Here is a 26,486-nt window from a genome sequence, read left to right as displayed (position 1 = left end):
CGCTTACAGAATTGTACCTTGTTGCTCTGGTAATCCTCATTCCAAATATCCGATGAATAGGATAACTATATCATACAGATCGTTTTTTTTTAAATTTGAAATCAGTAATCAGTATGTTAAAAATGTACGTTCTACCTGATAACAATTATAGAGTTAATACTCTTTATAAATCGTACCTAATTGTTATAGGAATCATCATGCAAAGTTTGAATAGCTAACCGTTATGGACTTACGGCCGGACGCAAATACATACGGCAAATTTTGTTTACCCCCCCCCCCCCTAAATTTTTTACCCCGGGGATAAAATTTGCTTGGGGGGGGGGGGTAATTACCCCCTCTGAAATCTGTTGGCAGGGGTAAATTTTGTTTACCCCCCAAAAAAATTTACCCCCGGGGTAAAATTTTTTTGGGGGGTAATTTTAATTTTATCAAATATTTAGTATTAAAAATGTGCGCGAAGCGCGCAAGAATTTTTTTTTGTTGAGAGATTTTTAATTTTAGGTGGGGTATTTACCCCCCCCCAAAATTGTTTAGGGGGGGGTAAATACCCCCTCCTAAATGGTTTGGGGTGCCTGCGGCACCCCCAGGGTAGGGGTAAATTTTAAATAGGGGGGGTAAAATGAAAAATTATTTGGAGGGGGGTAATCCCCACTTTACCCCCATCCTTGGACGTCTATGGCCGGACGGACAGATGGATGTTTGAATTGAACATCATTATAGAAAAGCTTCGCTTTCAAAAACCTCATTTAAAAAAATTAAAAATATAAGTATACACTTCTAATTTTATTTATACAATTATTAAAAAGTAATTATAAATTGTATTTTTAAATAAATTTATTTATTTATACGATGCGATATTTCTTCTTGCTTTTCACTGAAATTTGTTCACGAGTGGACACTGCTTTTGGAGACTGAGAATCAATCTCAACACAATCACAATTCAATTTCTTCTCTGTTGGTTTGGGAACACTGCTTATTGTACAATCACATTTCAACTTCTTCCCATCAATTGACAAAACAATGATCTTCTTTGACTCGCCTGTTGTTGCCTTGCTAGGAGCTGATGATAAACTTGTTGCCTTTGTTGATGGCGAACATGGTGATTTTGATTTAGGAGTGGGTATTTTGGATTCATCTAAATTGAAAATGATTGTGCCTTCTTTTTGAGTTTGGATGTGAAAAACGAACAAGAAGATTTAAAGAGCATTTGTTGAAATAAAAATATCTTAAATAGCAGCAAAGAAAATCACATTTCCCCCAACGTGCTGACGTACGGACAAAGTGAATTATACGCTAATAAAAGAAGAAAAGTTTAATTAAAGGGCATTTATTTAAGATAGTAATACAGTAATGACAAGGAGCCAAGAAGCACAACCAATCCTGATATTATAATACCTTTAGTAGACACGTTTCCAGATGGGGAAGCTGGTTTAGAAGGAGTTGATGTTGACTTGGAAGGAAAAGAAGCCGCTGAAACAGATGATTTAGATGATTCTTTCTTTGATCCTATAGAAGCTACCTCTAAACCTCTTTCTGATCCAAGTTTTGATGATGGTTTAGAATATTCTGATTTTACTGATGCTTCTTTTATGGTGCTGTGTTTCGGTGATTTTACTGAAGAAGCTTTTGTCGTGCTTGACTTTGAAGATTTAGCAGAGCTTGAGGGAGCTGGAGCAGGTATTATAACAACTGGAGAAGCTCTGCTTGATGATTTTCTACTTGTACTCTTACTAGCTAAATCACTTTGAGGAGATGGTATACCTACAGCTGTAGAATCTCTGCTTGATGATTTCCTACTTGTACTCTTGCTAGTAACATCATTTGGAGGAGTAGATTCACGAACATCAACACCAGATTCTGAATATTTGACAGATGACTTGGCCTTCTCTGATTGAACCAGGGATCCTGTTGCAATAGTATTGCCAGAAATACCATAGTAATCATAAATACCATCTGGAGTATTCTTGATAGTTTTATCTCCAGGTTTCCAACCAGCAGGAATAATAACATCATCAGCATCTATTGTTTGTATTGCTGTCAGTGTATTCACGAGACTATCAAAACTTCTACCAACATATCTAAAAATAAATTGAATATCACTTACTAGATGTACATACAAAAAATAAAATAGTTTGTAATTAAGTTGCTTAAAGTAGCAGTGTCCTAACTTTTCCACCAATTATTCAATATAAATTAGTTGCAATTTTCTATAATATTAGAAAATATTAATTTGTATACCTTGGGTAGAAAGAACAATGTCTGACTGCACGACTCTTATCCAGGATGTATATGGCTCTATAGTTATCATCATTGCTTCTACACATCATAATCCGCATAATATCATATCCACTAAGGTTTTATAATCTCAAAAATACACAAAAGCTAATTAATAAGAAGCGTTTTTCTCTTTCAACGATATGAGGAATAAAAGTATTTAGTACAGTTCACAGTAAAATGTTTCTGGTAACGATTATGTTAAAAAATCTATGAACTTTAAAGGATGACAACGGCCAAACGATGGGAATGTATAGATTAAGCTCAATCAAAATTTTAACCAATAAAACAGGTCCTACAAATAATTTAAAATCGTCATTACTTAAAATTGGACAGTTATCTTACATGCAGTGGATAAAAGCGCGAAAAAGACTTATTTTGCGCATTTTTTCTACCTTGATCTTTCCCTGTGCATCTGTGGTATGCGGCAACTCTGGGCCATGCAGAAACCAAGACATTATAGTGATGCTACGCACCCAGCTAAATCCTGTTATTCTACAATTGTAAAGCCACCTGAAAATATGTCAGATAACGGTATTGATTTCATCTCTCAGTTGTCCTGCAAATGGAGGGAGGGGTGCTACCCCTCCCTCTCCCTTCTTAAGCACCGGAACCTTCCCCTTCAACCACCAAGTTATCAGCACCACCTCAGCCCTGAAGATAAAGGATCTAAGCCTTCCCTCACCTGATAGAATCACCCCCACACAGACTGTTGTTGTCACAGTAATCATCAAACCTTCCCTTTTTAGTACCCAGACCTACCACTCAACCCCTCGACGCTTATCTACCTATTGTGCTGTTCCATAGGCTATCCTGCCTCCCCCGGACAGGGATAGCCATCTACCTAACCATTGCAACTATCTATGTTTTACTTGTATGATTTACCTTTAACTATCTTTATTCCTAATCCATATGTATTTATATTATGTTGTACAACTTTAGTAATCCTTAGACCTTCAATAAAGGAACAACTGAATAGATGCTGTTTGTTATTTAGTGATTGCTAGAGAAGCGTAGCTTCTCTATAGTATAGGTGTCCACGTCTGTTCACACTGCCGTAGTCATTTTGAACTCTGGTGTCTGCCATTTATCCTAGGCGGATACCACAACTTTTGGTGACAGCTGTGTGAGATTACGGCAAACCACAAGTGTAGAGCAGACGCGCAGCTGAGGCTAAGGTACTCCCAGCAGTGAAACTGGCAAAACTGACACAAGCAACCTGAATTACCCACCCTGGATAGCAAGGTCTAACTCTGCATCCGGCAGTTGTGGAAGCGAAACAGCGAAACTTGACGGAGAACCGCGAGAAGCGCCGACATCTAACGGAGAATTGAGCGCTCAAGGGCTGAAACAGGCCTGCGGACTGGCTGAAACAGGCCAACTAAGTGCAAACGGCTGAAAATAGGCCAACATTTACTGCAAGAGATAGCAGGATTCGAACCAGCAGCGCTAGCAGGACGGGACATTCCCTGCCGCCATCAGCCGGATTCGGATACATGGCGCTGCAGGACGGGACATTCCCTGCCGCCGATAGACTGAAACAAGCCAAGGATTCGAACCAGCGGCGCCGCAGGACGGGACATTCCCTGCCGCCGATAGGCTGAAACACGCCAAATAGCTGCGAGCTGCGAGCCAACATACGAGTGTAGTGTACCAAGCAGAAGAAACTACGTCAACTCCAAGTATCCTGAGAGGCTACAGCGCAGCCACCCATCTAGAAAAGCAGATATTATATCACATTGTAGGGATTACCACCCTAGTGTGATGGCTAAACAATAGATTTATGAGCAAGGATTGGCAAACAATTTGTTGTGTATTGTGATAAAACTAAAAATAGAACAGGCTTGGTAAGCAAATCTGTTATGTATTGTGATAAGGCCAAAAATAGAATCTAGATGTAATATAACAATGCCTTGATAAACAATCTAACCACCCAAGCCTCCAGCACAACAAATACACCCCTTATCCCAGAGGAAAGGGAGGGGCCCACCATCCATTGAAGAGAATACAATCAAGGTGACATAACAACAAGCCCAGGATTAAGGAAAGGGGCACAATTACATCACCACACAGTTACCTCAAACCTGTAACACCCCCCTCCCCATAGGGGGGGAACGGACGGTTTTACCCCGTCCCCTCACGCGCTTCCCCTCCTACCCACACTTAAATAAGTCCGCCCACAGTGTGGAGATAGCGACCGGGAGAACAGAGCGCCATTTACGGGTCGCAGAGCTTAGGACGCAACAAAAAAATTCAACGGAAAAAGAGAGATCCAGCGAACCAATGAGAAAGCAGATTGAGGGATAGAAGCGCGTTTTACCTGTGTGCACACTCTGACGGCGCGTAGGCGCGTTGCAAGAAGAGGGGATTTCACACACACACACACACACAGGAGAGGGGCCACTCTATAGCATACAACAGAGATATTTTTTAGAAGAAAAACTTGCAAGCTCCTCCCTCCCTATCTACAGTGTGATAAGGAAAACTAAATCAGTTCCTTAGACCAGCTAAGACCCTCAACATCTTCATAGCCCTGCCAACCCTACTTCAAAGCTGAGTGGCTAGTGAAAAAAACATATGTATATATAAATACCCAAGTGATAAATAGTGTTGTTTTTTTTTGTATCATGGGTGCAAGTAAGTGAATACTAACCTCACCATACAACACTGGAGACTGATATGGTAACTGAACGAAAGTACGCCCACCTGGTGGACATAGCCTGACTTGATGCCCCACAATGGGCAGTGGTGGTGTGTACCTTGACCATAGACCCTCATAGTTGTGAACTATATACAGAGGAAGCGTGATTTTTTTGGAGTAAGGAGGAAAGCTAGCTAGCTCTGGGGATATTCCTATACACGTATATATATATGGGAGTGTAGCCATATATATAGATAGCCTACATATCCATATATCTACTAGCGGATATGCTCCTAGAGACATCTATGGATACCTAACATATTCCCTTTTATCTCTAAGCTAAGATCCGCTGGTTATCACAGAAATCAAGAGCTATACTGGAAAGGAGAACAACTCAGGCTCAACAGTTAAACAAGACGCTGGCACCAACAGACCAACCCCCTGCTACTTATCATGGGGACGCTCCAGCCACCGAAACTCTTGAGCCAGGAGGACAGAGCCTACGGCTACGTGGACGACCACCCTAATTACACAGCTATAGTATCTATAATAGGGGTGAGCCGGCTCGAACCTCCTTGCGGCGCGGCTACTCTACTCTGCTCCTATATCTACAAGATGAGAAATTGCCAGCCCCTAGCCCGACGTGCGGCAATAGAAGACATTCCTGATTGGGCATTAACTGTGTGCCTAGGCATGCTGCTGGCACTGTGGTGGACAGAAGTCTTCATTTGGACCATAACCACCAACATCTGTACCCCACCACTCTCTGCTTCTTCATACAAGGTGTTGCTTCTGTTATTACTTTGGCCTACTGTGTTGATTACAGTGAACATAAAACACATGCCAGGTCACAGACCCCTGGTCCCTGAGATGCCCTTGTCTGGAAGGGTGACTGAATGTCCGCTGCACAGCTCCTGTACAGTTGGTGCTCAACGCACGAGAAATGGAGATACTGGACTGGGGATTGTTGAACCTGTATGTGTCCTCCTGGGGTTGTTGAACGATGCGACTGAGCCTAATGAGAAGGTGACAAGCTTCAGAGACTTAGTGGCCAGCCCCAAGATGGACACTACCACCAGAACTGAGACTCCAAAGGGGCCCAGCCCTAGGGCCAGTACCACCTGTGTCTGGGGTGGAAAGGTCCTCCCTGGCGCTGGCCTCACCAACCTGGAGGATGGGGAGCTGTCCCAGGGGAATAGGCTCTTCACCCAGATGCCCGACGCGTACCTGGGGGTGGGGGAGCCGCCACCCAAGCCTCCCTGGGAGCCCCCAGGCATGGAACGACTGGGGACCGGCCTAAGGATGGAGAATGGTGACCTGCTGCAGTGGAAGGCTTTACCCAGCACGGAGGGAGCAGGGTTGACCAGCAGCCGTGAGGCTGTTCCCCCACACTCCAAGACCAGATGCCTCTACTCTGTTGAACCACTGCACATGACCCAGCCAAGTCCCCCCATGCTGCTGAAGATGGAGGCCCACCAGGATGCAGAGCTCCAACTAGGGAAGTCAATAAGAAGGCCACCCCCTGCCAAAACCAGAATCACCGCAGGGGCTCCCCACCAGCAGCTGACGGAGCCTGGCAGGGACGCAATACCAGCTGGCAACTCTGGCCCAACTCAGGTGGCTACCAACAGCCTGCTGGCAGTCCAGAACACAGTTCAGGCTACCATCAGTATGGCATCTTCTGGGCCTTGCTGGTTCAACTGTGGGTACCTGTCCACACACTGGCCACAGATACCCCCCAGAGATCATAGCCCCCCTTCCGACTGGCACCATCAACGGCCTTTGCTACCAACTACCTGGCGTGACGGGAGGCAGGATCCCTCATGTGGAGAAGCACCTGCAGAAGCTAAGGCCGAGGCTGGCCTCGCCACCCAGGAGAGGAGAGCCGCTGTTGGATGGAAGGGACCTGTGTGTATGGGGAGGAGGCTGAATGTAACCAAGGAGCCACCACAAGCAGCCCAGCACTGCCTGACCCCTAGTAGGGGAGACCCTGTTTGTCAGCTGGTGCCCCAACTGGAGGAGGAGAGACCTGGCAGGTTGATACACCCTGGGGAAGCCGGACTGATGGGACCCAGCTGGACGAAGGAGCGCTGCCGCTTCAACGGCCACACAGCCGCCAAGTGTAGAACCGGTTGGGACCAGGCAATGAAGAAACACCAGGCAGCCCAACAACCTGCATACAACCAGTCTGACACCCAGGTCTACCTGGAGGGAGATGCCCAGCCTTCACCCCAACCAGCTGCCGCCGCTGGGGCCGCGGCTACCCAGGAGTCTGTGTCTCAGATTGGGACCATAGTGGCCAGGATCAACGTGCTGGGAGGAGCAGCTGAACCCAACCGGGTTGGCCTGGACTTCAGCCTCAACCACATGGGACCGGTGTTCGTGCAGCCAACCAACATTGCGGAGCCAGAAGTCCTGCGGCCTCTGCCGGTCGGCCTCAACATGATGGTACCCGTCAGACCGCGTCCCCCGAAGGAGGAGGTAACCCCTGTCACCCCCAGCGAGAGCCGAGGGGCGCTACCCAGCGCCACCGGGACGGTGTACGGGGAGGCCCTGGCGGCCGCCGAGCGGGAGAGGCAAGAGGCGCTAGCCAGTGAGTCTGAGTCGATGTATGGGACGCCAACCGGCGTCGCCACCTGGAAGGAACGAGAGGTGCTTCCCTGCACCACCAAGCTGATGTCTGGGGCGACAACCGTCGCCGCCACCTGTGAAGACTGGGGGGGTGCTATCCAGCGCCCCACGCTGGTGCCTGGGGCGACAACCGTCGCCGCCACCGAGAGACCTGGACCCCTGTGAAGACTGGGGGGTGCTATCCAGCGCCCCCATGCTGGTGCCTGGGGCAACAACCGTTGCCGCCACCGAGATACCTGGACCCCGGAACGAGCCCGCAGCCCCAGAGGAAGGGGTGACACCCGTCACCCCCAGTCAGCCAGAGCCCCCAGCCAGCAGGGAGAGTCCAGCTGTCCCTCACCCTCAACTGCGTCCAGCTGTCTACCTCCCTCAACCAAGCCAGGGTAATTGTATTGCACTGGTGTACCAGGAAGTTTGTGCTGGGTCAACCTTGCCTGCGCCCCCTGCATCTGCCCCAGGAACCAGGATATCAGCCATTACCAGCCAAACTGAAGAAGCTTTGACCGCTGCCTGGGGAGTAACTCAACTAGATGCGCCAAGTGCCGAGCCTAACCATAGAAGTAGAGGATCCCCAACAATTATGTCTACCCAAGATGGAGACGATGTGCCTGGACACCTTCAGGCTAGGGGAGGAAATCCGGAGCCTTGTGCCTCCAGTCCACCAGCAGCAGTGGCCGTGGATGGGCCTGTCCCCCAGCCAACTAGAGCGGAGCCACCCTTGCAGATCCAAGACAGCCTCCGGCACAGGAGATGGACTGTTACCTTCCCCTACCCTGCAGGTCTGACTGCCATGCACCACCCTGCCAATGTCCAGGATGAGCCCGAGGGAGGCAACGCTCCTACAGTATGGCAACCACCACCTGCCCGCGTTGACAGAGACCCTGGAAGCTGAATGAACCTGACCAGCCCCGACGGCGAAGAAGCTGCGCTTGCATCCAGTAGCCAGCCTGCCAGCAGCAAGGTGACCAACACGATGGAGACCACCAGCCCAGTAGAGAAACCTGAAGAGGTGTATACCAGGCGGCTGTTGGTCCAAGCCCCCTCATGTGCTGTGCCACCCCTGGAGGTTGCCAGGGTGGCCTCAGAGGCACACATCCAACGGCCAGAACATCCAACAGGACCAGCTACTCCAGCAGATATAGCAGATTCCGTTCGACCTGGGGAGGGCTGGAGTCTACCACCGTTCAGCAGCTGGTATCCTGGCGGACCCATTCCACAGGGACAACAAACTGAAGGCCGCAACCACTGTCGGAAGTCTGGCGGTGCAGACAACCCCTCCCAGCCTTCCGAGGGGAGAGTTGTGGTATGCGGCAACTCTGGGCCATGCAGAAACCAAGACATTATAGTGATGCTACGCACCCAGCTAAATCCTGTTATTCTACAATTGTAAAGCCACCTGAAAATATGTCAGATAACGGTATTGATTTCATCTCTCAGTTGTCCTGCAAATGGAGGGAGGGGTGCTACCCCTCCCTCTCCCTTCTTAAGCACCGGAACCTTCCCCTTCAACCACCAAGTTATCAGCACCACCTCAGCCCTGAAGATAAAGGATCTAAGCCTTCCCTCACCTGATAGAATCACCCCCACACAGACTGTTGTTGTCACAGTAATCATCAAACCTTCCCTTTTTAGTACCCAGACCTACCACTCAACCCCTCGACGCTTATCTACCTATTGTGCTGTTCCATGGGCTATCCTGCCTCCCCCGGACAGGGATAGCCATCTACCTAACCATTGCAACTATCTATGTTTTACTTGTATGATTTACCTTTAACTATCTTTATTCCTAATCCATATGTATTTATATTATGTTGTACAACTTTAGTAATCCTTAGACCTTCAATAAAGGAACAACTGAATAGATGCTGTTTGTTATTTAGTGATTGCTAGAGAAGCGTAGCTTCTCTATAGTATAGGTGTCCACGTCTGTTCACACTGCCGTAGTCATTTTGAACTCTGGTGTCTGCCATTTATCCTAGGCGGATACCACACATCATTTGATCTAGGATAGGCTAGATTATTTATAGGCCATTTTATGCCGCTTAATAGGGTGTGTGAGCAAAACATATACATTCCGCTGTTTGGCAGCTAGCAGCCTTTAAATTTCATTGATTTTTGGAGTTGATCGTTACCAGAGCTGGATCTTTAAATCATTTTAATCTTGTTCACCACTAAAATGATTTAAAGAACATTTTACCGTGAACTGGACTAGATTCGAATATAAATATGGGATCATATGATTGTTATTTAATGCTTCCTATTATAAACAGTTTTCCGCGGATATTTTAATTTTTAAAAGCAACAATTTCCTAGCTGGTTCTCCTGAAGATGTTTTAGCCCCAAATTTGTTGGCAACGGCCATTCCTTTGTCACAGATTATATCAAATCCAACCTAGTAAAGTTTTTTGTTAAAGAAATAATTTCTAAAGCTGTAGGCCTTTTAATGATAAAATATCTTCAATGGTAAGCAAAATTTATATCATTTAATTTAGAAGGTTTTTATTTGTAAATAATTTAGTTTCAATTTATCTAAATACGTAATTAAAAAAATATTTCCAAATCTACAAATCTTTAAAATTCCAAAATAGTCAAAAGTAAAAAAAAATGTAAGCGTCGAATTAAAAAAAAATATATTTACAAAGGTCTATAATTTAATCCTGGTAATCCAGCGTTGTAATCAGTAACGTGCAGAGGATTTTCAAGGCAGTGCACAACGCGCACCTGAAATTTTGAAACACCCCTTGATTCAAAATGGAGGGGTTGTGAAGTTTATTATAGACAACAAGAGGGTCAGGGGATGGTGTCCACCCAACCAATGAAAAGTGGAAAAAAGCGTCCCTGTATTGGATAAATCATCGCGCGAAGCGGCAAAATTTTTTAACACCCCTCTTAATTTTGCCAGGGGGTAGTATGATCTTGCTTCAGAAAATTGGAAAACAAATATCCGTTAAAAATTTTAAGACTTACCGGTCCGCCAAATCCTCCAGAACTTGGACTCATATTTATCCAGGTTTTGACCGAGGGTATTCCCTCATCTGTGACACCAAGTACTTTGCAATTCAGCTTATTTAGATTGTCGATATTTGCCTAAAACAATAAATTTTTTATTTATCCTTTTATATATCACAATAATACTATTTCTCTTATTTATTCGAATCCGGTGGATAGGAACCGGTTCTCATTCATACGAAAAAACTATGTCTAGCATCGTATTATATCCAGATTTCTACGAATATAAAAATGTACAATCATAAGATAAAAACCAGTTTTTTAGCCCGTGCCTTCGGCACCTTGGTCCTAAAAAATAGTTTTAATCTTATAATTGTACCTTCTTTATCTGCGGAAAGCTGTTTATAATACGAAGCGAGAAATAACTATTTCAGTATGGCTTCGTAACCTATTGATATCCGCCATGATTAGCACCGGTTCTCATTGAAACCAAAAATCATGTATAGAATCGTATTACAGATAGTTTTCTGTGAATATTAAAATAACAAGGATGACAACATCCATTAAAGCGAAGCACTGAAACGGTAGGACAAACGGACATAAACACTTATATAGTGTCAGAACTGAATAATCAGAATATATAAGTATAAGAGTCGAAGCAAAATTGTAAGTGAATTTGTTGAAAAACTGCTTTATACAGGATAATGTTTATGGACATACTTACATATTTAGGACTTGATCATAGAGTTGCTTCGCTTATAACATTATACTTTGTTGTCCCAGGAATCAGTATACCAAAAATCAGATCAATCGGATTATTAGATCACATAAAAATTTGTTGTTAAAAAAGTAAAAAAACCCAACATGTTTAAATTGGACGTACGGACATTTTGGTAATGATTATAGAGTTGCTACGCTTTCTAAATCGTACCTAACTACTAAAGGAATCACCATGCAAAATTTGAAATTGATAGGACAATTCTAACAAGCCTAAATTAACGAAAAGAGCTATCCGTTACGGACGGACGGACGGACGGACCGACCCTAATTATAGAAAAGCTTCGCTTTTAACAAGGATGACAACATCCATAAAAGCGAAGCACTGAAACGGTAGGACAAACGGACATGAACACTTATATAGTGTCAGAACTGAATAATCAGAATATATAAGTATAAGAGTCAAGCAAAATTGTAAGTGAATTTGTTGAAAAACTGCTTTATACAGGATAATGTTTATGGACATACTTACATATTTAGGACTTGATTTTAGAGTTGCTTCGCTTATAACATTATACTTTGTTGTCCCAGGAATCAGTATACCAAAAATCAGATCAATCGGATTATTAGAACACATAAAAATTTGTTGTTAAAAAAGTAAAAAAAAACAACATGTTTAAATTGGACGTACGGACATTTTGGTAATGATTATAGAGTTGCTACGCTTTCTAAATCGTATCTAACTACTAAAGGAATCACCATGCAAAATTTGAAATTGATAGGACAATTCTAACATGCCTAAATTAACGAAAAGAGCTATCCGTTACGGACGGACGTACGGACGGACGGACGGACCGACCCTAATTACAGAAAAGCTTCGCTTTTAAAAATCATAAAATTAATATTAGTGTTAATCTTATAATTTTTCATTTTAATATCCACGCAAAGCTGTCTATAATGCGATGCGATAAAAAAAAAACTATTATAATATATTAAGATAATTTGTACAAAAAGACAAATATATATCTACCTTTATAGCATTCACTTCTGTAGAATCTACAGCATTGATCATAGGAAAGAAACATAACAGTATATATTCTTCATCTATATTATCTGATGTCCACAAAGCAGTCGACTGACCATCCCCCTTTACAATATTTCCAGAAAAGTCACCAATTTTTGTCCCAGGAAGGATTAAAGATGCCATTTTCACGTTTATTAAAAGACTATTCAACTAACTATGGACGATTTTTTATTAAGATTTCAAAGATTTATCTTTAAGAAATTCGAGGATTTTTTATTTATTTTATTTTTACATTTAATATATGTTACATACGTTCGTCCAAAGATTCTAACAAAAATAACTGCAAATGCTGAGCAACATATTAACACAATTCTCCTCGTTCTACATCGATATACAGAAAATTGTATGCTTTGGTTGTCTTCAAACTAAATTTAATGGTTAAATGAACAAAAAATTAATATCCTTTTATTTTCTAAAAGTTTGAAATCGATCGTGAAATTCTGAAATGCCTGAATTAACAATAAAAGCTTTGCTTTTTGGTTCGACAAACGGATGACACCACCCTAATTATAGAAAGATTTTTAAACAATCCTTTTTATTTATGTTGCGTCTCAATTATAAATTGAAATTAAGTATGGCTTTTATGCCGGAGCCGGCAGTAGGTATAAAGCTGTAAATATCTTTTGTTTAATTAATTTTTAGTGGAACAATGATGAATCGTAGATATTGTATAAAATTAGTGAATCCTTACGAAACAAGGATGATAATTGCACTTAGTTGCAAAACCAAAGTTAGACAATATATGGACAAGCAAAAATAAAAATATTTTGTTTCCTTGGTTATTAAGTAGGGCTCGGCAGCCGCGCGTAAGACGCCTGTAAACATCATGGATATCAACCTTTTACAAATTTGAAATCCGCTTGAAATCTAGACCTAACCCATATGGCAAGCCCTCTTTTTAATGAAATGTAAAGCATCCAGACGGGATTATATTTGAGGCTTAATTTGACTGACAGCGCGGCTGCCGAGCTCTGTAATTCAGAAAACGTCCGCAAACTTAGATTCAGTCGCAGCTGCCAACTATTTTTTTTCTCAAAATGTAAAGAAGGTTTCGTGATTATTCTCTCTGCCTTTCAGTAAATCTTCAGATATTATATTTTTATGGCCGAAAAAAAGACTTTCTTGGCTGCTAGAAATTTCGTCTGACAAATATTTTAGATTTTTCTCCTCTGCTACTTATGGATGTTGGTTTACAATAGAACTCTTGAAAAATAAAATCAAGGCTCGGCACTCTCCTGCATTAAGTCATGTAACTTAAATAAGTCGCACGGCTGTAAGCTCAGCTGGCTTTGCCCCAAGAGGTAATTTAAAAAAAATAAATAAAAGGAATACTGCCTGTAGTTTAATGTTCCCTAGAAAACTTTTTTTTTTCGGGGGGGGGGGGGAGTTTTCATTTTTGGGGGGGTTGGGGGTGTTCCACCACTGGATCAGTAGATATATTCCCTGAAGAGTTCAGTGGTTACCGAGATCTTAAGGGACAGACGAACGGACGGACAGACAGACAGAAAGACATCGTTCTACTTTGTATTATAGATATAGGATATGATAAAGTTAACATTTAAGATAATATGGAAGAAAGTGAAGTAGAAGAGTTGACCAAGAACATATTTACTTCTGTGGATGAACTAGGAAAAATCCTTATCAAAACATAGTACATCCCCCCCCCCCCCCCCCCCGCCAAGGACATCCAAGCTTTTTATATTGTGGGGGGGGGGGGGGGGTAAAGCATTTAGAATAAAATAAAAACTTTGGGTGAGGGGTAATCTTTATATCATAAAGACAAACCCCAAACTGTCCCAGTTTTGAGTTTTGGGAGGGGTTAATCACCCCTTTACCTTCCCCCCCTTTACCTCACCCCCCACCAATTTCTTATCCAAGATTGATGAACAGCTTTAGTGCCTACAAAAAATGACGTCATATTAGAATTTTTCTAATTGTAAATTTAGTGCCTATAAAAAAGGGGACAAATTTAAAACCTTTTGACCTACAATCCAAAATGACGTCATATTAGAATAATGGACTATTCTAACATGACGTTATTTTTTTTTAACGGCACTATAAAGAGCTTTGTTGAGTAGGGTAAAGTTTAATGACAAAAAAAGGAATTTTATCTATACAGTTGAAGTCCATCCCCATATCAATGGTTTCATAGAGCAAGTGAGTGATCAGAAACCCCATATAGCCCAAGGGTTGAATATTGCCTTCAGAATCTGCAGGTACAACCATATTTCTGTTTATAAGCAGGGCTACTCTATAACTTTAAGTTTATGTCCGAACTATAAACTGTCAACTAGTATACAGTTAGATAAGATAAATAAGATATTTGGTTAAGTAACAGACAACCAACCCTCTGATTGCACGACCTTTCTCTGGAAGTCCAAACAATGCTTGGCAATACTTTGCTCCTGTTTATGGGCCAAGCCATTGTCCTACTCTCACCATTAGTGTCACACGCCAGACATAATAGCTGTAGGTACCATTTTTATGTTTCTAGTTTGATGCAGGGTCTATGTAACAAGGATGACGACATCCATAAAAGCGAAGCTCTGAAACGGTGGGACAAGCGGACATTAACACTTGTATAATGTCAGAACTGAATCAGAATATAAATGTAAAAGAGTCAAAGCAAAATTGTAAGTAAATTTGTTGAAAAACTGCTTGATACAGGATAATGTTTATGGACATACTTACATTTTTAGGACTTGATTATAAAGTTGCTTCGCTTATAATATTGTACTTTGTTGTCTCAGGAATCAATATACCAAAAATCAGACCAATCGGATAATTAGGTCACATACAAATTTGGTGTTAAAAATGTAAAAAAATCAACATGTTTAAAATGGACGTACGGACATTCTGGTTGATAGAGTTGATACGCTTTCTAACTCGTACCTAACTTCTACAGGAATCACAAGTTTGAAATCGATAGGACAATTCTAACATGCCTAAGTTAACGAAAAAAGCTATCCGTTACGGACGGACCGACCCTAATTATAGAAAAGCTTCGCTTTGAAAAAATGACTATAACAGAAACTTTATTACCTTGCAACCAAGATTATTAATCAATTTTTCAAACAATATAGACTTTTTACTTATTTTATGTACCTGGAGCGAGGTACACTTAATCAAAATTGAAAAACCTATAACATTCATTTATTGCATTATATTATAGACAACTGCACGGATTGTAAAATGAAAAATTATTAATTACAGTTTAACTAGACCCCTTGGAGCCGAAGGTCCGTGACAAAAAAAAACTAGAAAAAATGTTATGTTTCATATTTCATTATTTGTAGAATATTGTCTATAATATGATAAATAATTTTTTAGTTTGGCTCAGAACCAGTTTTTATTTAGCTGAAAAAATTTGAATTTGAAGCCATACTGGAAATTTTATTCTAATTCTAGTTGTATTGGTGGAAATAGTGGTATTCTCCCCCTGACCCTTCTTGGTGGCTGTTTGGCGGGCACTGCTATTTTACTAGATCCACATGGAGACACAGGGGATGTCAATTTTACCAAAACAATTTTTTGCTATTTAATTTTTAGAATAATGGATCTTCTATATCTATAATACAAAGTAGAACGATGTCTGTCCGTCTGTCTGTCCGTCTGAAGCTTAAGATCTCAGTAACCACTGAACCGATTGGGCTCTACTCTTCAGGGAATATACCTACTGGTCCTGTGATGGTTTTAAGCTATTTTCTTGGGGGGTGGGACACCCCCAACCCCCCCCCCAAAAAAATTTTTTTTTTTGTACTTTTTCTTTTTAAATCTAAAATACGAAAAATTAGGTTGATCAAACCTCTTGGGGCAAAGCCCCTAGAGGCTAGGGGCGAAGCCGCTAGTCTTTAAATAATTTGCTTTATAACTTGAATGTTCTAATCATTTGTTTCCTCACAAGCTTTTCTATCTATGGATATATTGTCATCCTTGTTCTTTGATAAATATGACATTATTTAATGACAGTGCCATCAACAAACAGTTAAAAGATGTTTACAACAAATTATCTGCTCTAGAGGTAAACTAGAAACATTAATGCAAATTTTGTCCAAAAGATGTATGTATAGTTGGTTTGATTATCATCCAAGAATGCCTCAAGCAACAAACATTTTCAACTAATTAAAATACTATTATTTCATTATTTCAAAGGTCATGAAATCTAAGTGATATTTTTTTGTAAAACTTTAGGGCAAATATTAAAGTATTTTTGTAACTAAGTAATATCATCACTCCCTGGGGAAGGGTTAGAACAGCTTCTCCCCCCCCCCCCAAAAAAAAGAAGAAGATATAATACCTTCTGAGATACAGAAGCTTTACTTTAAAGAAAAAGTACACACAACAAAAGTCATGCTTTAAATTAACTAAGGCCTCTAGGGGCATTTAAGATGTGTATGTGGGGGGGGGGGGAGGGGGGAGTCGACCCCCTTCCTCTATTTTCAATTTTAGTTTATAAAAGAAAAAGTAAACAAAAATATGATGGGTGGGTCATCTTTCTAAGGGTGATTTTTCTTCTTGGTATTGGTGATATTGTAAACTATATCAGTTTTGTGGGTAGCACGATTTTTTGGTATACACAGAAGACAAACACACACACACACACTCAGACAACCTAGTACTTTTATAAGGATTCCATCCATAGACGTCCAAGAGGGGGGTAATGGGGCGATTACCCCCCCCCCCAAACGATTTTGGGGGTGCCATCGGCACCCCCAAACTTTTTTTCATTTTACCCCCCCCATTTAAAATTTACCCCTACCTTGGGGGTGCCGTAGGCACCCCCAACCATTTAGAAGGGGGTATTTACCCCCCCCAAACAATTTGGGGGGGGGTAAATACCCCCCCCAAAATAAAAAATCTCTAATAAAAAAAAAATTTGCGCGCTTTGCTTTATATATTTAATAAAATTTAAATTACCCCCCCCAAAAATTTTACCCCAGGGGTAAATTTTGGGGGGGGTAAACTAAATTTACCCCTGCCAACAGATTTCATGTGGGGGTAATTACCCCCCCCCAAGCAAATTTTAATCCCCGGGGTAAAGTTTGCTTGGGGGGGGGGGGGGGGTAAAAAATATTTGCGGCGCGCTTCGCGCGACATTTTACCCCCCCCCAAACACGAATTACCCCACCCTTAAAAAATTTTTACCCCTCCCCCCCAAAAAAAAGCTTGGACGCTCCTGATCCCATCCTAATTCTAAGTATATTCTAAAATTAGCATTACATTTATATCCTTAATAATTTTGTTGATCTTAGGACAAGACAGATGAGATACTGATTCAACTCCAGGAGATGAATGCTAAAGGAGGAATGAAGAAAATCCAGGCACAGTTCAAGGAGATGCAACAGAAAACCAACCTCAAATTGTGGGCTGAACATTTCAATTCCATGAACCTGACCTTTGCAGAAAACAAAGTTGATTTGAAGCAAAAAATTTAAAAGCCCTTTTTGAGTATTATTACACAAATAAGGAATGCTATAATATCAAATAGGATATAAGTTTTCTGCTCCTCTGATTTACTTTATAAGGTTGACACTTTTAGAGCAGTGTAGTATATATTTTAATAGTGATTTATTGCATAGTTTTATCTCTTTACATGGATACTTAATTTTTAATCCAGCAGTCATAAATAAGGTTTCAAGCCATTCTGGAAAGTCAAATTTTAACATAATTTTATTTAAGCATTTTTCTAGTGTGATGAAAGTCTTGATGAACTGAAGGAAATATATATTTTTGTGCTTACCACAAGAATTATGTACGTCAAAATTAAGGTCACTTATTACCAATCTTATGACAAATTCAAACAAGAAGACAGAGAAAATGAAGTACTTGAAGAAATTGACTATTGCATCAAAGATGTGATAAATATCAAAGAATGTATGACAGAGGTGTGTAATTACTTTCTGCCAGTTAACTCACTTCCAGATTATTGTCCCTTCTCGACAGGTAAGGAAATTTCTATTTTAGTTTTAATCTGATTAAAAGTTCAAAGTCTCTAGTTTAATTGGATTGATCTTAATAGGGAAGGTGCATTATGATGTCATTAGTTAAAGGTTATTTTTTCCTGCTCCTTCAGCTTTTCCCTTGGTGGCTAGAATCCAATCTAATGTTAAAAATTTAAAAGGTAAATAAATTATCTAAGACTTAAACATGAAAATCATCCTTTAATTTCAGCTTACATACCTGAAGTTCCTATCAATGGTTTCCTAAGTAAAAATAAATTTGAGTACAAGACAAGTGAGGATTATGAAAAGCTGCCACAGTCATTTGCTAGGGCCATGTCAACACCTTCAAAATTAGGTAAGTAAAGTAAGTTTCTATGGAATTTCATATGTCTAAAACAAATCCACATTTAATTCATAAACAATAAAAAAATTCATTTGTTTAAATCTATAGGCATAATAACTTTTTTTCAACTCTGGACAAAACTTCTAGGTGATATAGCAACCAGTTACTACACATTGATGAGTCCATATCAGATCAGCAGAATTCCTCTATCTAAAGTTGACAAAAGCAAGTGCATTAACGGATTCACTTGTTTTGAATGGAATTCCAAAATACTGGATCATTACACCCCTGGATTGTACACTGCAAAGGCATAGAATACTATACATTACATATACATATAGTTTTAAAAGTATATATATATAAGTTTTAAGAGTATTTCAAAAGATGTGTTTTAAAGTCTTTTGGCGTTTTTGAAAAAGGGTTCTAAAAGTGAAAATAAGCCTTTGTGTCATTCCTTTCTTTTAAAGATTATTGAGATTTTTTGAGAACATACACATAAAACTTGTGCTTTAGCTGTCCTCTAGAAATTATCTAAATAGGTTCAGGGACACCAAAACAAGACTTTTAGATACTAGTCACTTGGAGGACATCCAGGTTTATGTACTCAAAACCTTGTACCTTGTTGTATACCCATTTTCTATTGCTCAAGTTCAGGTACATAAAAGAATAATTTCTAGTGGTATTCCAATCCTTTAGATGTTAACTACAGTATTCTATGCCCATAGGTGAAATTCAACTCGTTCAAATCTGACTGTCTTGAGGAAGGCCTAGGTATAAAAGGATATTGTAAGGTTTTTTAGTGATACAGGAATTGGCAATTTAAGATTATCTACAAAAGCTTTACAAGTCGATTTAAAAGTTTTTGCCATGGCATCAATTTATTTAAAATTTTCATTTTCTATATCAATAAAAAAAACATACACAATTATTGTCCTCCCCCCAAAAAGAAGGAATTTTCTTTCTCACGTATTGAAAAAAACAAATAATTAAACAAAACTTAGTTTCAATCATTTGGTTCAGTAAAATCCTTTAAATTTAAGTGCATATGAGATTATAGATAATTATTATTAAAAGGGAGGGAGGTGACAATTGACTGTAAATCTTATTGGTTCCCAAATTGTTATAAAATGCTGCTCATTCTTTAGCTTAAAAACTTTAGATAAAATCTTTTCATGAAACAATCTTCAAAAGGAAAGTTTTGTTTATCATCATTGTGGATGATTACATCAATTAATCATCTTTAAGATCCCTGAATTATTTTCTATTTTTCTGATTATTATCCTAAATAAGAAAATCCTAAACAAAATTCTAAACTACATTCTTTTGCAGGTAGAATTGTGTCCTCTGACAAGGTGATACTTGGAACATTCAATAAAACAGCTGAGTGGGAGGGAGGAGTTGTGCAAATTGATAATCTTTCCCAGGAGATTCTTTACAGAAAAATTGAAAATGGAAAAGAAATTGAAGATTCTGTTAGAAAGTACAATGGCTATACTTGGGTAAAACCTTCAAATCATCAACCAAAAGAACAATAAAATATACACCCAAATATAAAATGTTTTTTTTCTTCTGTAAAATGATCCTTTAGAATCTTTAACATAATACAACTATTTAAATCTGTGACAACAAGGTCTTTTTCATTTTTAGATAGAAAAAAATTGTTTGCTAATTTATAACAATTTAATCAGGTTAATATATAAAATTATTTGTGTATTTTTTTCCTACGCTTCTATTATTTTTTTTATCAACATTTATTTTTGCTAGAAATTGTGATAATGATATTCATTGATTTTTGTCTGCTAGGATCAAAAAAAATTCAGCAGCATTATGCGCGCTAGTCCCCAAAATCTTTAAAATTAGCCAAAATAAGAAAAGTTGCATTATTTCCAGAACCCAAAGTCTAAGACAGCCAAAATAATTAATTTTAGATCCATTGTCCCTATATCCCTAATGTATGTCAGTAATTTTTTCTATTCTTTTGACCCTTTTAATAACCACTGAATGGATGTTTCAGAGAATAAACATAATGGTTATGTGTTGATTATACGCTATTTTTCCAGGATTTGTGAATCTCCACCCCCCACCCCAACAACGAAACCCCACTCTTTAAAAAATAAGCCGAAGATGGCGAGGCTATTAAATATGTATATATGTAACAAAATGTCTATCTGTCTGTCTGTACGTGTGTTTATCAAAGCATGTTTCACCTTTACAGTTTAGCCTCACATAAGATTCTGGCTTAAACCCTAGAACTATCAGGGAATTTTTATTAAGATTAAAGAAATATAAACTCCCTTTAACATCCCCCCCCCTTCACAGTTTCTTTTTGGGCTGTTTATTACACTAGTCCCCAAAGTCTTATGATAACGTTTTCTTATTCGTTGGCTTAACAACTTGGGGACTTTTATTAAATTTCTATTGGTTGGTTAATTTAGTTGAATGTCCAACCGTTTCAACCACTAATTGAAATCTACAGTATGTGTAATATTGCGCATAACAATTGAGGATGTACATAAATTTATAGTCTTATCCCTTTAGATCCCTGTATTTCACTAACTGGAAAGAAAAATATTTAAAGCATTTGATTTTAAAACACACAAAAACCACAATTACAAATCTTTGGTCTACAATACCAGATCAACTAGAAATTCAACTACTCTTTGGTTAAGAAAATTTGGTAATATTTATTGCTAATATGACTTCGAAACCGATTAATATCCTAATATCCGCTGGATTAGAACCGATTCTCCGCCATACTGAAAAATCATGAATACTATCGTATTACAGGCAACTTGCGCCGAATAATAATAAAAATCATAAGATTAATACCAGTTAAAAATAGCCTAGGCTGGATTTAAACAATAATTTAAAATTTTAAAATATCGACGGAAAATTGTCTATGATTCAATGCCATAATAGTTATCCATCACATAGTATTAAAGACATAAAAATGAAAAAAAATGTAAGATTTAAAACAGTATTGTTAGCCCTGATGGGTGATACATGCAATGTCACATTCATCTATTTGAATGTACGCAAAACCCCAACGAAATTTATGATCAATGTTGTCTACTAATCTTTGAAATCAAGAAGTTTTTTGTATGTTCTCACAATGCTACCATAAATTTTTACTCACTCGCCCCATCTAACAGAAAAAATAGAGTAGATGCTATTAAAATGCTCTAACAGTCAAAGCTATTTAGTACGTGTAAATGTTAAAAAACACCTCCTTCATTTTAGTCGTCCATGTCTATCTGTCTATTCGTATAGTCCCAGGGAAGATTTTAAATTATTTTGAGTGAGGGGGTATCTTACCCCTCTCATCTAGAGGATAGCTACTTGTTCATTATATTAAGGATTTCACTAGAAAAATATTTTTGCTGTTTTTAATTTTATGTGTTTCATTTGGCGGCATATTAGATAACTCCTATTAATCTGGTTCAGTTGGTTTTAAAGTGTGCTCAGTAAAACATATTTTCATGCATAGTTCAAATAGAAATAATTAAAAAATTTACCCTAAAATAATGAGAAAATAACCATAAAAGTGAAGCTCGCAAATTTAACAAATTACTTGCATTCACAGCGATTCACCAGGTGTTATATCGGGTAGGGTTGGGCCGGATATCCGGTGTGGCCGGATATCCGGCCGGATACCGGATATTAAAACTATCCGGCCGGATATCCGGCTCTATAATTTCTTATACTTTACACCAAAAATCTCTGCTTTTTAAAATCTTAAATGGCTATAATTTTCTTATTATTGAAGCTAGAAGAACATTTTTTCTGAATAAGTTTAACTTTATGTAAATTTATATAAGATTTCTGAAGAAATTTTTTTTTACTACTTTAATATCTGGTAATTTGGCCGGTTATCCGGCCGGATATCCGGTAATTTGGCCGGATAACCGGATATTTGCCGGATATCCGGCGTTGGCCGGATATCCGGCCGGTTACCGGATATCCGGCATTTGAAATCAGCCGGATATCCGGTATCCGGTATCCGGCCAAAAAAGTATCCGGCCCAACCCTAATATCGGGTGAAAAAAAGTGAAGGCAGTTCTTCAAAAAGTCTTAGTTTAGAGGTTGTTGACACTTAACCTTTCGCATGCAATGTACAGTACGCCCCTCGAGGCCTCTAGGGGGCTAGGAAAGTCAAAATGTTTACTTTAAATTCACAGAAAAGGACAAATGTTTTTTTTAAGGGGTGGTTGGGTCATTTTTTCCATTTCTCTTGGAATGATGGAGTTTCATTCCCCTAAAATAGTTATAATCCTTCAATTGAGCTATTAGCAGCTTCACTGAAAAGGAAAACTATATCGGTTCAGTGGTTAGTTAGATCCTTCGCTACAGACAAAAAAAGCTTAATACCTTATTTAATAGGATAGTAAAATATAGTTTGGAGGGTCGACGTTAGCTTCTTTATAATCCTTATATATGTAAAAGTAAAATAATCTGTGTTGATATGGGCTGTCATTCAGCCAACAGATTTATAGTATAGATGTATACCTCCTTTCCTTTTTCATTGACCTTTTATTGCTACCAAATTATTTTCTTCTACTTGGCTGTGCTAATATAAACCACACCATTTGGTTGATTTCCAATGACCCAATTGAAAGACGGCACAAGGACAGTGCGATGGGGAGATACAGTTTTTTAACCCTTTAAAAATCAGGAGGAATACTTTTATTTACATAACATCGTCAGTAATGGTAGAAAACCTTAATAAGGAAAATAGGCGCATAATTTCATGATGTTAGCTTCCATTTTCTAAATTAACTATATTTACAGAAGTCACGAACATGCGTTTCAGTTGCAATATAAACAATGATGACAACATCCAAAAAAGCGAAGCTCAGAAACAGTAGGATATACGAACATTAAAACTTTTAGAGTTTCAGAAATGAATTATCAGAATATAAATGTACAAAGAGTAGAAACAAATTTGTAAGTTAAAAACTGATTAAATACAGGATAATGTTTAAGGACATACTTACAATTTTAGGACTTGATATAGAGATGCTTCGCTTATTATACTGTACCTTGTTGTCCTAGGAATCAGTATACCAAAAATCAGACCAATCGGATTTTTAAGTCACATAAAATATTTGTTGTTAAAAACGTTAAAAATCAACATGTATAAAATAGACATACGGACATTCTTGTATTAATTATGAAGTTGCTACGCTTTCTAAATCGTACCTAATTACTTCATGAGTCACTATGAAAAGTTTGAAATCGACAGGGCAATTCTGAATTTTACCTAGAATAACGAAAAAAGCTATTCGTTTCGAACGGACAGAACGACCCTAATTAAAGAAAATCTTCGCTTTTAAAAACGTTGGCTTGTCACAAGGTTCCGAAGTAATGGGGAAAAAATACTCTTTTTATATACATATTAAACATGTCCTGAAAGTTTTTAGACTTTTCATTAAAAAATGTTTATTTTATGGCCATTTATAGTTAGAGTAATGATGTTATTAAATCATAATTTTAGATTGAAAAAATGATATTACGCACTAAAATTAAGAAATTTGTTTTCTTAATTTTATTTTCAGTTTTACAATATTCTAATGAAGGTCCAATTGGTGAGTATACATTTCTATTTTTTATTTTACATAAATCATCTATTATGGTATAGGCTTTGATTTGATATATGTGTACGTACATGAAACAATGCAATTTAAGTTAAACAATGATGACAACATCCATAAAAGCGAAGCACTGAAACGGTAGGACAAACGGACATTAAAACTTGTATAGTGTAATAACTGAATAATCATAATATAAATGTATAAGAGTCAAAGCAAAATTGTAAGTAAATTTGTTGTAAAACTGCTTGATTCAGGATAATGTTTATGGACATACTTACATTTTTAGGACTTGATTATAGAGTTGCTTCGCTTATTAAATTATACTTTGTTGTTCCAGGAATTAATATACCAAAAATCAGATAAATCGGATGATTAGATCACATAAAAATTGGTTGTTAAAAAAGTAAAAAAATCAACATGTTTAAAATGGACGTACGGACATTTTGGTGATTATCATAGAGTTGCTACGCTTTCTAAATCGTACCTAACTACTAAAGGAATCACCATGCAAAATTTGAAATCGATAGGACAATTCTAACATGCCAAAATTAACGAAAAAAGCTATCCGTTACGGACGTACGGACGGACCGACCCTAATTATAGAAAAGCTTCGCTTTTAAAAACTTGTGATCTAAAGAGACAAAGAGATTTGTTAGGGCAATTCATGGATATTTAAAAAAATAAGGGGGGGGGGGTTAATGCAACCATCTCGTAATCAATGATTATGTGGTATCCGCCTCGGTTAAATGGCAGATACCCAAGTTCAAATGATTACGGCAGTGCGAACAGACGTGGACACATATATTATAGAGAAGCTGCTCTAACTATCACAAATAACAAACAGAGTCTATTCAGATGTTACTTTATTCAGGGTCTAAGGTTTACTAAAGATGTACAACATAATATAAATACATATGGATTAGGAATAGAGATAGTTAAAGGTAAATCATACAAGTAAAACATAGATAGTTGCAATGGTTAGGTAGATGGCTATCCCTGTCCGGGGGAGGCAGGATAGCCCATGGAACAGCACAATAGGTAGATAAGAATAGAGGGGTTGAGTGGTAGGTCTGGGTAGGGAAGGTTTGATGATTACTGTGACAACAACAGTCTGTGTGGGTGGTGAATCTATCGGGTGAAGGAAGGCTTAGAACCTTTATCCTCAGGGCTGAGGTGGTGCTGATAACTTGGTGGTTGAAGGGGAAGGTTCCAGTGCTTAAGAAGGGAGAGGGAGGGGTCACACCCCTCCCTCCACTTGCAGGACAACTGAGAGATGAAATCAATACCGTTATCTTACATATTTGCAGGTGGCTTTACAATTGTAGAATAACAGGATTAGCTGGGTGCGTAGCATCACTATAATATCTTGGTTTCCTTCGAGCATACCACATCCTCCCCCAGCCTCTGGGGTTCGTCAGGACACCAGATGCTGAAAAGTGGTAGGCTCCAGCCATCCCCAGGTCAAACAGGATCTGCTATATCTGCTGGAGTAGCTGGTTCTGCTGGATGATCTGGCCGTTGGATGTGTAGCTCTAAGGCCGCCCTGGCAACCTCCAGGGGTGGCACAGCACATGAGGGGGCTTGGACAAACAGCCTCATGTTATACATCTCTTCAGGTTCCTCTACTGGGCTGGTGGTCTCCATCGTGTTGGTCACCTTGCCGCTGGCCGGCTGGTACAGGGGCATTCTGCTTCCAGGGTCTCTGTCAACGCGGGCAGGTGGTGGTTGCCATACTGTAGGAACTTTGCCTCCCTCAGGCTCGTCCTGGACATTGGCAGGGTGGTGCATGGCAGTCAGACCTGCAGGGTAGGGGAAGGTAACAGTCCATCCCCTGTGCCGGAGGCTGGCTTGGGTCTGCAGGGTTGGCTCCGCTCTAATTGGCTGGGGGACAGGCCTATCCACGGCCACTGCTGCTGGTGGACCGGCGGCACAAGGCCCCGGATTTCCTCCCCTAGCATGAAGGTGTCCAGGCACATCGTCTCCATCTTGGGTAGGCATAATTGTTGGGGATCCTCTACTTCTATGGTTAGGCTCGGCACTTGATGCATCTAGTTTAGTTACTCCCCAGGCAGCGGCCAAGGCTTCTTCAGGTTGGCTGGTAATGGCTGATATCCTGGTTCCTGGGGCAGATGCAGGAGGCGCAGGCAAGTTTGACCCAGCACAAACTTCCTGGTACACCAATGCAATACAATTACCCTGGCTCGGTTGAGGGGGGTAGACAGCTGGACGCAGTTGAGGGTGAGGGACAGCTGGACTCTCCCTGCTGGCTGGGGGCTCTGGCTGACTGGGGGTGACGGGTGTCACCCCTTCCTCT

The 26,486-nt window shown here is 39.6% G+C and overlaps 3 protein-coding genes across 3 annotated transcripts; 2 read left to right on the top strand and 1 right to left on the bottom strand.

Annotated features, from left to right (window-relative positions):
- Nucleotides 1–770: 770 nt before the first annotated feature.
- LOC145305278 (uncharacterized) lies at nt 771–12,466 on the bottom strand. Its single transcript, XM_080146887.1, has 6 exons — nt 12,243–12,466; nt 10,514–10,633; nt 9,859–9,938; nt 2,239–2,298; nt 1,396–2,078; nt 771–1,135 (listed from the first exon to the last, which is right to left on the bottom strand). Exons 1-6 carry the CDS (start codon nt 12,417–12,419, stop codon nt 843–845), a joined length of 1,413 nt encoding a protein of 470 aa, XP_080003013.1. The 5' UTR covers nt 12,420–12,466; the 3' UTR covers nt 771–842.
- A 1,379-nt stretch (nt 12,467–13,845) lies between these two features.
- Nucleotides 13,846–17,757, top strand: LOC145306396 (uncharacterized). Its single transcript, XM_080148487.1, has 5 exons — nt 13,846–13,925; nt 14,416–14,512; nt 15,705–15,800; nt 16,266–16,317; nt 17,549–17,757. The coding sequence occupies exons 1-5, from the start codon at nt 13,865–13,867 to the stop codon at nt 17,729–17,731; spliced, it is 489 nt and encodes a 162-aa protein (XP_080004613.1). The 5' UTR covers nt 13,846–13,864; the 3' UTR covers nt 17,732–17,757.
- Nucleotides 17,758–17,945: 188 nt separating this feature from the next.
- Nucleotides 17,946–20,197, top strand: LOC145306003 (uncharacterized). Its single transcript, XM_080147924.1, has 5 exons — nt 17,946–18,239; nt 18,468–18,593; nt 18,729–18,889; nt 19,307–19,352; nt 19,911–20,197. Exons 1-5 carry the CDS (start codon nt 18,047–18,049, stop codon nt 20,114–20,116), a joined length of 732 nt encoding a protein of 243 aa, XP_080004050.1. The 5' UTR covers nt 17,946–18,046; the 3' UTR covers nt 20,117–20,197.
- The last annotated feature ends 6,289 nt before the right edge of the window (nt 20,198–26,486 follow it).

This window comes from Acartia tonsa, chromosome 14 (assembly GCF_053477335.1).
Source record: "Acartia tonsa isolate MP-2025a chromosome 14, ASM5347733v1, whole genome shotgun sequence".
Taxonomy (NCBI): domain Eukaryota; kingdom Metazoa; phylum Arthropoda; class Copepoda; order Calanoida; family Acartiidae; genus Acartia; species Acartia tonsa.
Note: the sequence above shows the minus strand (reverse complement) of the source record. Positions and strands in the feature narration are given on the sequence as shown.

Excerpts from the sequence above, each read along its gene's own strand:
- LOC145306396 (XM_080148487.1), top strand. The coding sequence starts at position 13,865 with ATGGAAGAAAGTGAAGTAGAAGAGTTGACCAAGAACATATTTACTTCT. Across the intron at positions 13,926-14,415 it reads TACTTCTGTGGATGAACTAG|TTGAAGTCCATCCCCATATC; the intron begins GAAAAATCCTTA and ends TTATCTATACAG. Across the intron at positions 14,513-15,704 it reads ATTGCCTTCAGAATCTGCAG|TTGTATTGGTGGAAATAGTG; the intron begins GTACAACCATAT and ends TTCTAATTCTAG.
- LOC145306003 (XM_080147924.1), top strand. The coding sequence starts at position 18,047 with ATGTACGTCAAAATTAAGGTCACTTATTACCAATCTTATGACAAATTC. Across the intron at positions 18,594-18,728 it reads GTCAACACCTTCAAAATTAG|GTGATATAGCAACCAGTTAC; the intron begins GTAAGTAAAGTA and ends CAAAACTTCTAG. Across the intron at positions 19,353-19,910 it reads CTGTCTTGAGGAAGGCCTAG|GTAGAATTGTGTCCTCTGAC; the intron begins GTATAAAAGGAT and ends ATTCTTTTGCAG.
- LOC145305278 (XM_080146887.1), bottom strand. The coding sequence starts at position 12,419 with ATGGCATCTTTAATCCTTCCTGGGACAAAAATTGGTGACTTTTCTGGA. Across the intron at positions 2,079-2,238 it reads CATTGTTCTTTCTACCCAAG|ATATGTTGGTAGAAGTTTTG; the intron begins GTATACAAATTA and ends ATTTATTTTTAG. Across the intron at positions 1,136-1,395 it reads TGGAAACGTGTCTACTAAAG|ATGAATCCAAAATACCCACT; the intron begins GTATTATAATAT and ends TTTTCAATTTAG.